At 45.3% G+C, this 16759-nt stretch overlaps 1 protein-coding gene across 5 annotated transcripts in view; it reads left to right on the top strand.

The window, feature by feature from the left end:
• Positions 1-16249, top strand: part of LOC144162707 (DNA-binding protein RFX2-like) — a 73826-nt gene extending 57577 nt beyond the window's left edge. For all 5 annotated transcript variants that reach the window (XM_077693349.1, XM_077693352.1, XM_077693351.1 and 2 more), the window contains 2 exons: positions 1045-1198; positions 7641-16249. In XM_077693349.1, coding sequence (XP_077549475.1) covers positions 1045-1198; positions 7641-7880 — 394 coding nt within the window. In that variant the 3' untranslated portion in view covers positions 7881-16249. The remainder of the gene's footprint in view (positions 1-1044; positions 1199-7640) is intronic.
• The last annotated feature ends 510 nt before the right edge of the window (positions 16250-16759 follow it).

Genomic DNA, 16759 nt, shown 5'->3' with positions numbered 1-16759 from the left:
CAATAATGGTGACCCCAATTTTATTGCTAACTTCAAACAAATAAGGAAGGTGTTAAGGAAAACACATGGAACAGTGCCGATTCCGCGGCCGCTTTCCGGGGATTTCTTTATGACGTCGCACAACCTTGCTTGTGCGATCGACGGCCGCTGACCTAAGCCACTTCCAATAAATTGTAGGGGAGCCTACACTTTCATTCAGTCACGTCACTTGAACACTAACATGCTGTTAACACTCTGATTGTAGTGCCGGCATGTGTTATGTCACTTCTGCCCGTCCATATCAAATCACTTTGGCCTGAAATTTGCAAGATCTTTTTTTTATAAATTCTTGCCTCTTTCAGTTAAAAAAAGAGTCTTGCATGGCTTGGATGAAACTGAGTGAGTTACCACGGGCTAGTTTTTTCGAAGGAAGCTGTATTTTGTCTTCCTGACTCCTTGAAAACATGAAGTACCTACCGTATTTTCGCAGGTATAACCCGCACCAAAAATGCTAAAATTTCAGTGGCAAAGTAGGGGGGCAGATAATATGCAAGGTTTTTTCGTTTAAGGCAGCTTCACGGCAATGTGTGTTGTGCCATGAAGCTCCTACACAGTAACACTGACAGCCTTCTATGGCAGCGATTGCACAAAACATACAAGGACAACGAAGAAAAACCAAGGGGAGCGCACTCTAACAACTGAATTTTATTAGGGAATATCAACTTCGGCCTTGCAGTCAGTGCATTCTACTAGCTAAATATACGCTTTGTCTGCCTACATAGTATGTGATGTGTTGCTTGAGCAGTAGCTTTTGTGGAGCCTTTCCTGTATCAAATGTGCGGGCAATACACGAGGATTTCTTTTTCTTTTCTTTTCCGGCGGGCTGAAAGGGGTGGTGCGGATTATATGCAGAAGCAGCTTATACGCGCGGAAATACGGTAGCTAGGGCCGGCTCACCCCTAGCTACAGCCTAATTATTGTTGTCGTCACATTCTGTGTTATTGTGGACTCTTTTGTCGTAATCACTGAATCTCCTTCAGTCAACCGCCTCTGTTTTCAATGCAGCTCCATGGTGATTCGGGACCTGACCCTGCGGAGTGCGGCCAGCTTCGGGTCCTTCCACTTGATCCGTCTGCTGTACGACGAGTACATGTTCTACCTAGTCGAGCACAAGGTCTCCGAGGCCACCGGCAAGACCCCCATTGCGGTCATGGGAGAGGTGAGGCTGCGACCGGCTGTGCTGCACAACCGTCGCCTCTTTATCTCTCATCCACGAAGGGCCGTTTTAACCAGAGGCTCTGTAAAAAAGACTGGTCGGTCGAAGAGGAGTGAGACAGGAGACAGCCGTTCCGAACAGTTGCTACTTCTTACTGTTTCAACCTCTTTTTCTACATTCTCCTCCCCCCAGGAAGACACAGGCGCAATCTCCACACCATACCGGATTTATTCGAAAATAGGTCAAGCCCGAATATAGGTCGACCCCTATATAAAGTGCTCATTTAGAAATAAAAAGAAATTGTGATAAGACGGAACAGGGCGAACGAAACAGGACCAAAGATTAGAAACATGTAGTACACAAAGAAGCGCTGACTACCAACTGCTGTTTGGTGAGGAGTCAGTAGTACAGTTGGTAGTCAGTGCCCTTTTGTGTACCGTGTGTTTCTATTCCTCGGACCTGTTTAATTCGTGCTGTTCCGTCTTTTCATGAACCAATTAACTCGCACCAGAGTCCTGCTGCTGCAAAAAAAAAAAATAATAAGAAGAAGAATAAAGAAGGAAAGAAAAAAGAAAAGTAAAATATAGATTTACCATTTTTTTTAATAAAAAAGCAGAAAAATTTTTACATGACAAACCTTTATTTATCATTAACACGAGTGCTGTAGGCACTGTATTTCGCTAGCCACAAGCCTCATCGTCGGAGGAGGTGGGGAAGCTGTCGTCCTTGGATGCTTTGCTGGCATCATCATCATCCCAAATGACGTCATCCTCGGTGCCGTTAAGTGGGTTGGAAACGCAGCATTTCTTGAAGCCAGTGCGGGTGATTTCCTCTGGTAGGTTGTCCCACGCATCCATGACCCACGTTGCGAATTTACTGTGGCATCCTGTCAGTGTTATGGTGGCAGCGTCCTTCGCCAGTAACTCCCAGTAGTACCTGGCCACGCGGTCCTTGCAAGGTTTGTTCACGGTGACGTCTAAAGGTTGAAGTTGAGACGTCATAGTTGAGGTTAAAGGTTGAAGTTGAGGTCGTCATATGACGACCAGGTCCACGTCGACCACTTGTACGGCCTTTTCGACACTGGCCCCCGAACGACTCAAGGACTAGCATGTTAGGAAGGTGCAAGTGTGCGCCCGGTCGCCGCATCCAAACTAGCTGAAACCATTCCTTGACCATTGCCTCATTCATGAACCCTTCCTAATTCGCGCGAATGATCACTTTGTTTCAGGAACTTCTCGGATCATTTTCCGCCGAAACAGTATGTATGGTGGCAGCTTCCTCCCATCTGCCATCCAGCACAGCATTACAGAGCCGTGTGTGTGCTCGTGGCCTGTTGTCAGCAACCACATGTCCTTGGGCCCTTTTGCTGTGAGAGTCGTGTGGGTCAGCATTTCAAAATAAACCAGGGTTTGATCAGCATTCCCAATCTGGCCAAGAATGTAATCCTTCTCACGCCGGAGCTTGATTACGTACCTCTGAAACTCCACCAGCTGTTCCTTATATTCAGCTGCCAAACACTGGCAGATAGCCATTCTACAACAAAGGGACAGCGCGTTGTTTCGCATGAACATCTGGACCCAGCCCCAACTCGCTTTAAATGTAGTGTGGCCGATCCCATCTTGACGCGCCACCTGTCGGCCTTTTGCCTGAATGTCCTCGCAGGATACCTGAAGGCCTTTCACGCGTTCTTCTTCCACATGAAGCCTCAGTTCTGTTTTGAGTGCATCATGCCTCCCGGTACCTAGGCCGCAAAAAGCACAACGCCACCTGTTGCGCGCAAAAAGTCGGTCCCGCTGCTTTCACCAACCCCTGATCAACTTCTCGTTTACGTCGAACTCGCGTTGAGTGCCGCAGTTGCTGCTCTTTTCCGCAAAAAGTATCACGTGATGTGTAAAGTCAGCAGTGAAGCTCTGATGAAGCGACACCATCGCAGAACCATCAGAAAGCAGAAACGTGCAACACAGACAAAAAAAAACGTATGGCAAAGATGGCAACACTCTTTTTTAGTAGTCGGAGAGATGTCAGCGACACATGAGCAGGTGCTGTGTTTCTGGGAGTGGCAAAAGAAGCACTCTTTTTTACGGTCATTGACATGGAATGCCGACGTCATGGGGAGCTCACTCCGTTCTTTCTCTGGTCAGTTGCCAGTGAATTGTGGTTGGGCCAACCCGCAGCCCCGCTCACACTCTCTACTTCAATCGTCACATGGTTAGCAGTTCGTTAGCTCATCATCCGACTCAGCCGTCGCTGCCGGTGAATGGGCTGGTGTAGAACCATCAGCTGTTTAAAAGTTGAGCTCTCGATGCCATTTCTCTTTAATCAAACTCAACGTTATGTCGTGTGGGAGATCCACCAGCGTGGCAGAGAAAGTACAAGTTGGCACGTTCAGAGAGAATTCAGGCAGAGGATAGAGCCGCCTGAGCCCCGTATGTCAGTAGTCCATTTTACAGGCAACAGATTCCTCGTTGCAGACAGATGATGCTGCCGTATCCTTTCCTTATTCCCGTACCACTGTTTGAATTTCAACAGCATCTGCATAGCATGACTCCGTGGTTGGTAAACGTGCAATTGCTGCAGCCACTTCCCCCATCACGTAACGGCGCAGATAATAAAACCAACATGGCCGTAAGTGCGCTATTGGTACGAAATGTCTGTTGAAACTGCTCCCAAAAGCATGTTCCGTTCAAAGCTGAAGCTCGCGTTGAGAGCCAAATATGCCCAGCTGTGGAAGCCAAGGTATCAAGGTCGTGGCCTCACCTTCCTGTCTAAACAGGACCACATCGTTGATGGCTCACGCTCGTAGGGCATTTTAAAAGGCTCCTTCTAGAAGGTGGATCTCTTGGCGAATTTGTGCCAATGTGTTGTTGAGGGTCCGATCGTTGTATTCCTTGGCCATTTGAAATTCGATGTCGAGTTTATCTGCTGTAAGAAAGTCTTCTAGCTCCTGGCTGATTGCCGTATACGATTTCGGCACCAAATGTAAAAATAGGGTCAGGTGAAGAGAAGTGAGACAGGAGGCTGCCTTTTCAAACGCTGCTGCTACTTCTTACTATTTCAACCTCTTTTTTTACGGACGCTTTTCTGTTCCTTCTAAAAATTTTTTTTGTTGCTGTTGTGAAGATTGAAATGTTGCATTATGTGGGCAATAACGCAAGTAATACACAGTATCCTTCTTTTTTTTACTCCGGGAACAACTTGAGAATCCAGGTTATATGGGGGGACGAGTTATGCATGCGTGCGAAGTAAAGTAGCATCTTGTTTGAAATCTCTGTGATGAAGTCTGTAGCACTATGCTGGATTAGTTTGCTTTTGCTACTGTCACTTTGCACTCATTTTTAAAGGGACACTGAAGTGCATTTGTCAAGCTCCCGGTTTTGTTGCTCAAATTAGCACACTTTTCATGGTTTATGCAGTTTACAAATCGGTAATTATTTTACAAAGCGCGAAAGAAGAAAAACTACCATGCGCGGTTTGCGGCGGCCGCACCAACTAAAGCTGTGATGTTGGGAGGAGCGGGCTCTGTGATTGGACGATGCCCAAGGTGAGCAACCAAACAAGATTCGGTTTCGGTTCTGTAAAACACAACCGGTGGTGTCGTTGGATGGGCATTCTCAATAACTCAGTAATCATCGTACCGCGCTTCTGCCATGTTGTCAGCTGTAAAAATGCATAAAGATAAGCCTCCCAGGACGGCTTGGAATCGTAGCATTCACTAGCCGAGGCCTAAGCAGTGCATGGACGCCCTCCGCGTACCCGCAGACGCCCAAATGTCATGCGCTTTTCCCCCATATTTGGAGCTTGCCTCACTCATGCCTGTACCGCAAAAAGCGTGTTCGCACCAGGCCAAGGGTCTGTTCATTCTGGCCTGTGCCCACTGCCCGCAAGCAGTCGGTGCTTATGGCAACAGCACGCCAACGAGAACTCGCTAGCGCGCCAGTGCCAGCCTGCACGCGTTCTGTGAACTAGTTCGTGGAGCCATGAACGTTGCGGCCCAAAAAAAGGTGAACTCAATGTAGAAAACATCGGCAGAAAACAAAAAAGTTAACTAACAAAAACAAAAAAAGCACGTACCCACGGGGACTCGAACTCCTGACTTGCAAAATACTTGCGGTGGCATATACAGCGCCCCAAACAACTCGGCCACGGAGCGGGCTCCGCTGGCCTTGGTAATATAGGGTATATATTGTACAACCAGTTTACACTTTTATTTAGTTTTGGCATTTCAAGCAGCTTAGGTGACTATTTGTTGTATTGCGCTCGTGCAGTAAGCGTCCCCCGAGTTTCCACAATAGCTCACGTCTAGCAATTGCATTTCGCAGACGGAAAAGCGTTCGCAGATGCGTAGTCGTGCTGCTGACCACTGTGCTTGTTCGCCCAACACAAAAAAGTGCTTCCCGCACCCTATTTTTACGCTGTACGGTAAAAATATCAGTTGATTTTATTTCCTTAGTACCTATATTGACTTCGCTGGCTCTTCTCCCGCCTTCAAGAGGCCTTATATTTTCCTACTGGCGTACCAGTCAGCGAAGCATCGCATGTGCGCTTGTGCAGCGCTTGTGTGAAGCGACCTTGACTTGGAGCTAGATACAGTGTACAAACTAGGTGTACAAACAAAGGCCCATTCTTCCATTCACAAACGTGTCCTGGCTTCGTTTCAACTGAGCGAACGAATTGCGACGACCCGTCGGCGGCCGGCGGACGAAACGCTGGGCCGACTGACTCTGCCTGAAGGCCGGGGAGACGTGCAGTAGCGCAGCCAATTGCGAGCTCGGCTCCTCGCGACGTCACACGAAAACGCCGCAGAAAATGGGCGAGCGTAAAGAGAGGAGGACAGCATTTTCGAATTAATTTATCTACTAAATAAAATCGCGTAAACGAGCTCAGAGTGGTCGTAACATGGCCTAGGGACTCCGGACTGCAATTTGCGCAAGTAATCCCGCAATGTTTACATATCACTTCAGTGTCCCTTTAACAGCGCTAATTGCGAGCGATTTAGATTGAGGATGTTCATCCTTATCTTATCCTCGTTCAGAAATTAGGAACAAAGCACTTTTTTTTCTCAAGTAAGCGGAATACAATACAATGAATTTGTGAAAAGGTTCAAAGTGACTTACAGAGTTTATCTATTTGTGCAAAGATACCTTTGAATTGTTGAGACACTTTTCTGCTTAATATTGAAGTTGAGGAGCACTGATTTGAAGAAATGAAAAAAATCATGTGTTTATTTCGTCCAAATCGTAGGGAAGCCCAGCTATTGACCTTGTCTACCTTCAAGTTTTTTCTTCCCACATCAGTGCAGTAGTGTTTTAATGTCATATAGAATTTCATTCTACTATATACTAGAGAAAAATTTGGTGTTCATATAAAGGCAAGCCGTGCTTGAGCGAGTGTTCTGTCATGACCGGGCAGGAACATTACATTTTTCCTTGGCACAACTTTCCAAAACTTGCCTGTGGCTGAAAAAAAGCAACAATATTATTGCAAAAGATTATATAAAGTTGTTTTATTAGGAGAAAAGTGAAGCTTGAAAAAAGCTATTTGTCAGGAATTACTTCGAAGCTTCATGCAAGACAAACGAGAAAAAGATGTTACCCTTTCTTGTTGATTTTAGTTTCTACTGCGAAAAGAAACCACATGGCTAGCCAGGTCAAGTGGGACAGGAAGGTTGCTAGGCATTGGGGCGGTGGCCACGATGGCAGTGATAGATTTCTCTCTAGTATATAGTAGTATATAGTGGTGAGGCAGTAGAAGTGGTAAGTGAATATATCGGCTTAGGCCAAGTAGTGACCCCGGATCCCAATCATGAGGCAGAGATAATTAGAAGGATAAGAATGGGATAGAGTGCATTTGGCAGGCATTCTTGGATAATGAGTGGCAGCCTACCATTGCCCCTGATGAATAAAGTGTATGACAGCTGCGTCTCACCGGTACTCACCTACGGGGCAGAAACTTGGAGGCTCCCGAAGAGGGTTCAACTTGAATTGAGGATGACTCAGCGAGCAATGGAACGGTAGATGATAGGTGTAACATTAAGGGACAACAAGAGAGCGGAGTGGGTAAAGCAACAAACTCGTGTTAAGGACATATTAGTAGAAATTAGGAAGAAATGGACGTAGGCAGGGCACATAATGCGAAGGGAAGGTAACCGTTGGTTATTAAGGGTAGCAGAGTGCTTCCCTAGAGAAGGCAAGCATTACAGTGGGCGGCAGAAAGTTAGATGGGCAGATGAGACCAAGAAGTTTGCGGGGATAAATTGGTCGCAGTTAGCACAGGACCGGGGTAATTGGAGATCTATGGGAGAGGCCTTTGCCCTGCCGTGGGCGTAGTCAGGATGATGATGGTACTGTAGTGGTATGAAACTGTACGTTTCAGTACATCCCATCATTACTGGCTCTTAGAGACGGCTCCAATAACACATTCCCCGTTCTCTTCTCTCCTCTCGCAGTTTCTGGGCATGGGAGCCAAGGGAGCGTCCAGCGACGCCCTGAGCCCCGACGGGCTCGTTGAGAACGGCTCGTCGCCGTCCTCGTCAACGACCAGCAACTGCTCCTCCCGGCCCGTCTCCTCTTCCGCGTACAGCGTGGTCCTTGCCAACGGCTGGCCCTCCAACATCATCGGCCAGCCACAGGTGATCGAAGTAGAGGCCACCGTCTCTCCGCCGGCCAAAAAGCTAAAGGCCGTCTAGTCAGTGGCCGACCAGGAAAGAGACGTGTCCCGCCGAAGTCGATGTCTTTCACCACTCCGTCATCAAGACGCCATTCGTCGTTTGAACCTTGGGCTAAGTGGGTGATGTGAGCGGCATCCACCCTGTCCCCTTGATCCCAACGACGTAGATGGCCGAGGATCGAAAGTGGATGTGCGAAGGAAGTCATCATGTGACAAGAACTGAGACGAGAGGGGGACTAATGGAAGCCATTGAAGCCCCGTCGCTGGCGCTGCAGGGATCAACACGCACTCCCTGTTGGCGTTGACTTGTTGTCCGCGCGGGCAAAAGGTGCTTCTTACACGTCGGGCAAGTTTGTGGTATTTCTTGAATCCAATAGGCCTGGCGATCTGGAGTTTTTAAGAGCACGAGAACACAGCGGTGGTCTCAAATGTACAGGAGTAGCACGGTATCGGAGGTGGACGCTAGCTGTAGGACCAACGCGCTTGGAGTGTTGGATTGCGGTGAGATTGCTACGGTGACGTTTAATGTTAAGCTCGAGAAAAAGTGACGTATATGCTGGGAATGAAGAACGGTGGGGAGGGCAGGAAAAGGTGGGAGTGGTGGATATACTCTCCACTTTTCTGCGTTTGAGTTTTGAGTTTCGAGAGGCTTGAAGCAGAGCATTGTTCTACGGAGGCCAGGCAAGAGTTGAGCGAAACACGTGCGTCGGTGTCGGCGTTCCTGGTGAATGTGTTTTTATGAAGTCGAAGGGCTGTTCTGTTTCGAGAGGAGGATGGAAGAAAGAGTGAAACAGGTGCCTCATTGCAATGGAAGGTAGATGTCAGTCGTCCAGTAGCAAGTGTGTGTCCGGTTCGTTCATCTTTTTAAACGTGTCTTGTTCGAGGTGATGTCACAAAACAGGCAGTCATATCCACAGCCATTGCCTTTGTTTTGTTAACTTCTGTCCTCGCTGCACGCACAAGGAGTGTCACGTGAGTGTGGAACGGGAACTCGCCAGTACCTCGCGCACATCACGTGACAACTCTCATTTAAGCATTGTTTCACCGAGTTCCAGTATACTCTTCAGAAACTGCAGCCAAGAAAGACAGGCAACTTTCGAGGGGATATACTGGTTGAAAAACAAATATGAATCGCAATGCATGTTTTGCGGTAATTACATCATTCGGGGCGGGCGATGGACGCAGGGCATTCGTGCATGCGCGGGCATGCTTATCGTACGCATTATCAATCCATTCAGGTGACTTAGCCTTAGTTTCGCAGTTTCATTGCAGCCAGCATTATATGTGCGAGGACAATTTTTTTTGTGATAACATCGCTTGTTTTGCATTAACCTGAAATGACTGTTGCGTTTATTACTTAAAAGATACCGCTAAGCAAGCAGACTACCATCGTGTGGACGGGAAGTTTCTAAATGATTGCCTTTCATTAGCGCACAACTTCTCCCAATAGAGAGTTGTCCAAGCCCTAGTCAAATGGAGCACTGGGTTGGCGCTGCTATGTTCTGGTCTTCTCCTCGCAAATTCAGTGGGAGGTAGTGTAGTGTTTTTCTGGCCTATTTGTGGATGCTGCATGCTTTAAACGATGGAGTGAACTGCACCAAATAGCTTTTATGTTTTTACCATGCTCCGGACTTTTTAAAAAAGTGCCATTTCCGGAGACGTCTTCGCGACAGCCCTTATTTGCGGCCGAAAGCTGACAGTTGCCATATGTTTTTGTTTTGGACGCTTCCCGCAAGCCGCTGTGTTTGAATTGTGTTGTGTTTGTTGGTGGCTGCTGTGTAAAAATGAGGAAAGGTGGATTTTATTTTAGCCGTATTTGCATGCGGATAGCCGTATTTGCATGGATGCACAACTGAACTGCACAGGCCAGAGTTTTCAGAAGACTGCTGTGCATGCGTAATTAATGATCGTATAATTATGTAGTTTTTGTTTTTTACTGTGTGCCAGGAGCTGCGTGTCTTTAACTATAAAGGGACCCTGCAACACTCTTCGATGAGTCCAAATAAACCGGTGAAACAATTAGATTACGCTGCCAGGAATACCTGAGCCAAATATTACCATGCGAGTGAAGCGGTGATCGCGCAAATCGCCGTGAAAGAGATGCGGAAAAACCAACCGCGCTCTTTTCAATTTTCCTCATTATGCACCCCTGGCATAGCCTAAACAACATCATTGTGGCCATGGCTGTCCTATTGGTTGTCACTGGCAAACTTCGCGGCTTATTTCTCGCATTTCCCGTGACGATCCGCCGTCTTCGGCACTGTGTACCAACCTCTTCTATGCCTGAACCTTACGCATAGTTTTGGCGCTTCTTTTGTGTTTTGAGTGCGCACGGAGTTTGAGTGACAAACTCATACTGCCTTTTCAAGCAGACCACTCGACAACAAACATTTATTGCTTCAAAAACGCCCTACCAGCCTTAGCATGCTTGCAAGCAGGCAGCCATGCCTGCTTTTTTGTTGCACCAGACAGGAAATAGACCCCTTCATGCTGTGGAGAAAACGAGAAAACTCCCTGACTTGTGCTAAATTGAAGGCCGCCGTAGAAAATGCCGCGAGGCGTCCCCCTCTCTGGGAGAGAGTGCGCAGCTTTCGTCGTGTTGTCCGCAGTCGAGTTGACAGGGAACGATTATGCGCAATTTTTTATCGCGTGTGGTTTCGGTGTAATGAACGGATTTTCATAATTCTTGCGGGAGGAGATTGCTGGGACAATGGACTTTACCCCAAAAACATTCCGAGTTGTCGATGCGAAGTGCTGCAGGGCCCCTTTAATAGCATTCACCGGTAGGTATAAATCCTGAAATGTTGCTCCTTATTCAACACGCACCTAATTTTCGCATGGTTTGCAATAGATTCGTCTGTTTTATGAACGGTAAAAAAAAAAATTGAAAGGAAATGTTATCTCGTGGTTTAACATTTTTGTTCTTGCACACGAAAGTTACGTGCATTCTTAGTGAGTGAGAACAACGGATGTTCTTGTCTCATTCTTAATTATATTTATTACATTCTTGTAAAAACCAAACCTCAAGTTAAAAATTTGCCCACAAGACTATGGCAAACCATGCGAAAACTTGGGGCAACAAAAGATGATGTGCTGCTTGTTAACATTTTCCACATTTACTGGTGAACCCGGGACAGTTAATTGTCACGCCAGAAGTGACGCTCTGTATGAAAAAAGTCAACCTTTTTACAATTCTCATGTTGTGATGTACCTACTTATGGGACCAACCTGACGAGGTATTTTAAACGAGTGGTCTTTCTGTTGTCTGCTTCAACAAGATTGTGACGTCACATGTGACAAGTGGAATTTATTCACTGTGTCTGCAGACGTGGGGAAAATTGTCAAATCTGTGATGTACAGAATCCTAGCATTTGTTGTGTAATTTGCAAGGCTTAAGTTAAAGTTTAACTCTTTCGTGACCGCGGAAAAATGGTTGATTTTGAGTGCTTCCACAAAACATTTTTTTTTCTCTTGAGCTACTCAACACGTTTAGGATTGCTATGCATAAAATTGTTCCTTATAAATTGCTCCTTTAAACAAATAACAGCAGTTTTGTGAAAGGTGCAATTATTTACAGTTTATTGGTAAAATAAACCAAAAAAATGCTCAATAAAGTATACAGACAGTTCATATAGGCTATTGTACTGAGCCTAAATATTATTTTGGCAATTCTAAGATACACTAATTGTTTCTACGTTCCCAAGCTATCATTTAATACATCAATGGTGTACACCAAGTTTTGGATTTTTGCGGGTTCATCAACGTAGTGACCCTGACTGCCGTTCCACTATATGCATCCATGCATACCTGTTTGTGTTATGACACAAAATGATTATAACTAAAGTGGTAAAAAGCAAGAAAAAAATTCAGCGCTCAGCGGGTCGCTCTGCAGCGCTAATCTGACACGAGCGCCAGGTTATCTTGAAGGTGATAACGCAATACGGCGTGGTGCGTTTTGCAAAATATCCCCACCACACATTGACCAGACCTTACACGGGAAAGTAAAACCGCAGTCATCAGATAGGAAGCAGGTTTTATTTATAAGTACAGCGCGAAGTCAAAAACGAACCTTACTTGTCGGCACCTGTCAAAGTCAAAGGCCGTTGAGTGGGAGCGTCTTCATCAGAACTAAAATCTGACGAATCCACATCGTTACTGAAGTCATCATTGCTGCTGGGGTAAAAAGAATCAGCAGCAGCAGCGGCCGAAATACCTGAAAGAGCTGTCCGCCTTTGTGGAGCGCGCAGTGATACAGGACGCCATTATGGTCTAACTTGCCGCTACCTTGGTTTCAAATTTCACTCCCGACGCTGCCTACTTTCACGAAATGGAAACAAACAATGATCAAATGAAAAAAAGAGTTTTGTGTCAGTAAATACGCCAGATGGCGTTAGTTGCCTGCAAAGTGCCGTTTTTAGCTTTCGTGGGAGGTTTGAAAATCGTTGACCTGTGAACGATACGGGTGAACGAAGGCCTATGGCGCGGTCACGAAAGAGTTAACCAAGCGACAAACCTGCCGCTTTTACTGTAGGAACATGTATGGGGTGCGTGTCTGCCTGAATTGTTGCCGTATCAGAACTTCCTGAGGTTTCGCTGCAATGTTTGCGTGCAACTTCTTTTAGCGCTGTGTTCTGAATGCCTTGGTTTGTCAACTCTGCATTTGCTTCTTTTAATGGGTAAGTGATCTGCTTTGATGTTACAAATGGTATTTTTGTTGTTTGGCAGGTTGATACACCGCAATGATGTCTCCGCAGTGTCTTACACTGTGAGATTTATTTCTCGATGGCATGCTTCTTTTGGAGTGTCTGTCGTCATTGTGCTTTGCAATGCGATCAGCGTCGTTAAAAACTTGTGACGATCTCTGCAATCTTGGGCAGACGTTTTAGGGTCAGATTGTTGTACATTTTTTTTAACCCGAGCTTTGTATTGCCTTGTTAGTTGCAGGCCTGAACTCAGTATAGATATTTTGGTTGGCTGCTGTGTCAACATGAGAATGTGCACTGACTTTTCGATTTTTAAACGAGTGACAGGCTCGTCAAACTTGCCCATCACAATAGTCATGGCTGTGTATCAAGTTTCTTGACACAAGTCATTATTATCTGGAATGCAAGGAACTTCGTCAGACATTATCTCGGCCCTGAGGAATGCAGCTTCGTCAAACACTGTCTAGGACTTGCATGCATGCTTTTTTTTTTTTTGTTGTTGTTGTTTTTTTCCCTCCCCAAGGATTTAATCTTCGTAACTGATTAAGACGGATGCTGACACCAGGTCGCTGTTTTCGTCACGACAAAAACGCTTATTACTGCATCCCAACTTGAACACACATTGAAGGAAAGAGCTTTCTACGAGGTACTGCATATTGCTTGTATCATGCCTTAAACGCACACCCATAACTTGCGCTCGCTTCGCACCTTGATCACTGTACAGTCTTCGTAATTCAAACCCAAGAAGGGAGAAGTGGTTTGATGTATCGCTAAAACGGTTGCTTCAGCACGAGAGCGTGGGAGGTATGAATATTACTGCTTTGAATGTGTTTTTTTCTACTTTTGTTGCTGCACCGGGCCTGTACAGACTTAAGCTTCTCATCCATTGCTGTTACACATTCATCTATCCACACTTATGTGTGGGAGAGGCAAGATTTACCTCCTCATCTCTTTAGAACCAGCCACTCACCTCATCGCGAGATGAGCGAATGGCAAAAGCAATGCCGAGTGAGGGAGGCCAAAAACGCAGGTTTCGTTTGCTCACACTCAAGTATTTCTTTTCTTCGAAACTTACATCTGAAAACTTCACGCAGTCCACTCGGAAACATGTCTAGCCCTTTCAGCCCTGATTTTTTTACTTCGAGCAAAACAATGTTTTTTGTGTGTTTTCTTAAAGTTTAGGTTCCCATAAGCAAAACAAAAAAATTAAGGTTGAAGTGGAAGTAATTGCAGATTTATTAATGAAGCAATTAATTAGGACATCTGGCAATTAAAACTTTTATCTTGAGCAGAGACATCACTTTTGCCTATTTTCCTAAACTTTGTGACTACATGAACCTACAAACAAGAAAACTTCGTAGTGCAAGCAAATTTACTTCGTAGTGCAAATTTACAAGCTTGGGAATTAAACTCAGGCCGCCATTTTGTTCAGCCTTAATGTCGTAATTTCGGCTTCACCGGGGCTGCTGCTTCTTTGTATAATGCAGCTTCACTAAAATGAAACATTAGTGATATCAATTGCAATAGCCATCATTGCAGAACAATTCCCTCGAAAGCTAGCTGTTTTGGTTTCGTTCTCTATGCACTAGAGGAACGTTTATGTGGTGGCGTCGATTGACACCACCAGGGCAGAAAGGGCTAGGTGGACCCACATTTCATTCTGGAGCTAAGCGTTGATACCCGTGGTTAGCTGTTCGGCATTGATTGCCAGCAGAGGTGGCCATTACGGCATCACTCTGACCAACAGTCCACAACATCACATCATCAAGCTTCTCTTTTGACTTCATCTTCTAGCGTGCAGCTTGCGTGGTGTGAAAAAGAAAAATGCTGCTATCATCGTTGATGCCATCGTGTGCTTATTGCATTATTCGAGCACCCCCCTTTTTTTTTCTGGGTGTGTGTACTTGCCTGAGCAAGAAAAATGAAGACATCTAGTCATTACTAACCTATGACGTACCGTGCCTGCACTATACAAGACGAGTCAGATTTTTTCCATGTACAATATGAAAAGCGCAGGGTTCTTATCGCAGAAAGGAAGTGCTTGGTAACGCATCATCGTGTGACGTGCCTGTTACATTTTAAATGCGAATGTACAAGTTTTGCGCGTGCTCGCGTGTGTGTGTGTGTGTGTTACGATATGCGCACAAAGAAGAATGTGCTCGGGAGCGTTTTATCGCTGTTCCCAAGGCTTGTTTTTCTCATTGAATTCTCCAGCTATGCGGGAATGTACCGAGTGTGGTCGCTGTGCTATTTTTCGCTCTGTCTCTGAGGCCTCCGTATTTCCATATCATCACTCCGTATGATACGGAGCAATGTGTCGCGTTGTGTTTTGTTTGGAATCGTCCTCGCTTGGGTCACGATATCCCGCATTCTCATCTGTGTGGCTTCAAAACTAGGGCATTCTACCTTGTCAATGTGGAGTAGCTTGAATTAACAAGAATAGCGGCATTTGTCATCGACGAAGTCTTTGGAATTTCAGAGGACGCAACAAGCACATCGTAGGCATGGAAAGTGCATGCTAAGATTCTGTTTAGTGAGCAAATGAAATGCTGGCGTGGGTGAATTTTGTCACAGCCATTTGCCGTGATGTAGTATTCTGCACAAATGATGTTGGTGACATAATTTCAAGTCAAGCGGAAGCAGTAGTAAAAATTTTCAGGGCAAAAATGTGTGAGAAAAAGTATGTTTTATTGAGAAACTTCAAATGTCCAATACTGTGCGACGTATGCTTATGTTGATCACAAAAAACTCGAGCATATCGTTTCGAACTTAACTCTCAAAACTGTGGCGTGGGGAGTTCCCCCTCCATTCTTTTTCACTGGCCGTCCCGACAGACATTCAAAGTTTTTTGCCTGCCTGTAAATGAGCTGCGTTTCGCGCAGAAAAAGTTTCATGTCTAGACCGCAATCGTGGCTCAATTCGTCTGTGAACTGGAAATACTTTGGCAATAGGTTATGATGAAAATTCAGTAGGCACAGCGTGGAAAGGGCTACATTTCATGATTACAGCCAAAAACAAATTTTTCACATTGCAAATTCATGGGAGACTTAGTTAAGCTGAGGATGCGGGTTGGGTAATGTAAAGGATTGAAACAAAAAAGAAAGAGCGCATAGTGCGAATGCTGCCATCATTTTTCTGTGCAGTCTCTTGTATGCTGTTTCTTTGAACCGCTCAGAATATTTGCAGCCATATCCTTTTGCACTGCCTGTGGTGTTGTGCTAAAAGCAAAAAGGCAACGTTTTTTTTTTTTTTTGTCTTTTTTTTTTTTTTTAGGCCTGGGTGTTCCAGTTCACCGATGCTTTGAAAGATATCTAAAGTTATCTTCCTTAGTTGCTTTCTCGTTGCCGAAAATGCGCTTTGTCGTAAGCTGCATCAAAGATTTGACATGCTGTGTGATATGCTACGGATTTCTATTCCGCATTACTTTTTTGTTGGGAGGAAAATTATAACCAGTTTTTGATTGTGCCCGAGACGACTGCACAAGTGAATGTGAGTGCTTTGTCTTTTTTTTTTTCCTTCAGAGTTCAGAGCAGGCGACTTTAGTACTATTGTTATTTATAGCACTTTATACATATATATGAGATGAAAGAAGTAAAAGAGCTAATATTGTTTGATGCTTTTTGTGCGTGTGTGGGTGTGAAATAAAGAACACAAAAAGAATTTGACACCGGTATTGAAAATTGAAGTTGTCGTTGTCTTCCTTTAGTTAGCGTTGCCGTTAACTCACCAGCTACTTAAATGTTAAATTTTGAACCACCAATATGATAACAGTGTAGTACTGTGAGGGACTGGCCCGGCACACTGGATAAACGCTGTTATATTTGGAGGCACACATGATTGGCTTGCACATGGGATGTGCATACAGGCCTGCGCAATGCTTTATTTTCTTATGCAAAAAAAATTGTTATATACGTTTGTAGGACTGGGACCATGGGCAGGGGAAAGGGAACCAAAAGTCCATTCACACGACCAACAGCAATGCCGTTTTCACTGCTAGTAAATGCAGTCAGGTGGACATTGTGGGCAAGAAAGTGGGTAATCTCCACAGTTGGAACAAAATCATGTGAATATGTTTTTTCATAGTTTTAGGGGCACTTAAAGAAACCACGGGACCTCCGTCGGCCATCCAACGTACGTTCATTCCGGCTCTAGCGGATCTGTTTCAGAGTCGGTGGACATACCAGTATGTCAGCAA

The sequence above is a fragment of the Haemaphysalis longicornis genome, unplaced genomic scaffold, assembly GCF_048455015.1.
Source record: "Haemaphysalis longicornis isolate Haplotype H1 unplaced genomic scaffold, Haemaphysalis longicornis Haplotype H1 scaffold_12, whole genome shotgun sequence".
In the NCBI taxonomy this organism is placed as follows: Eukaryota; Metazoa; Arthropoda; class Arachnida; order Ixodida; family Ixodidae; genus Haemaphysalis; species Haemaphysalis longicornis.
This window is presented reverse-complemented; position numbering and strand designations above follow the sequence as displayed.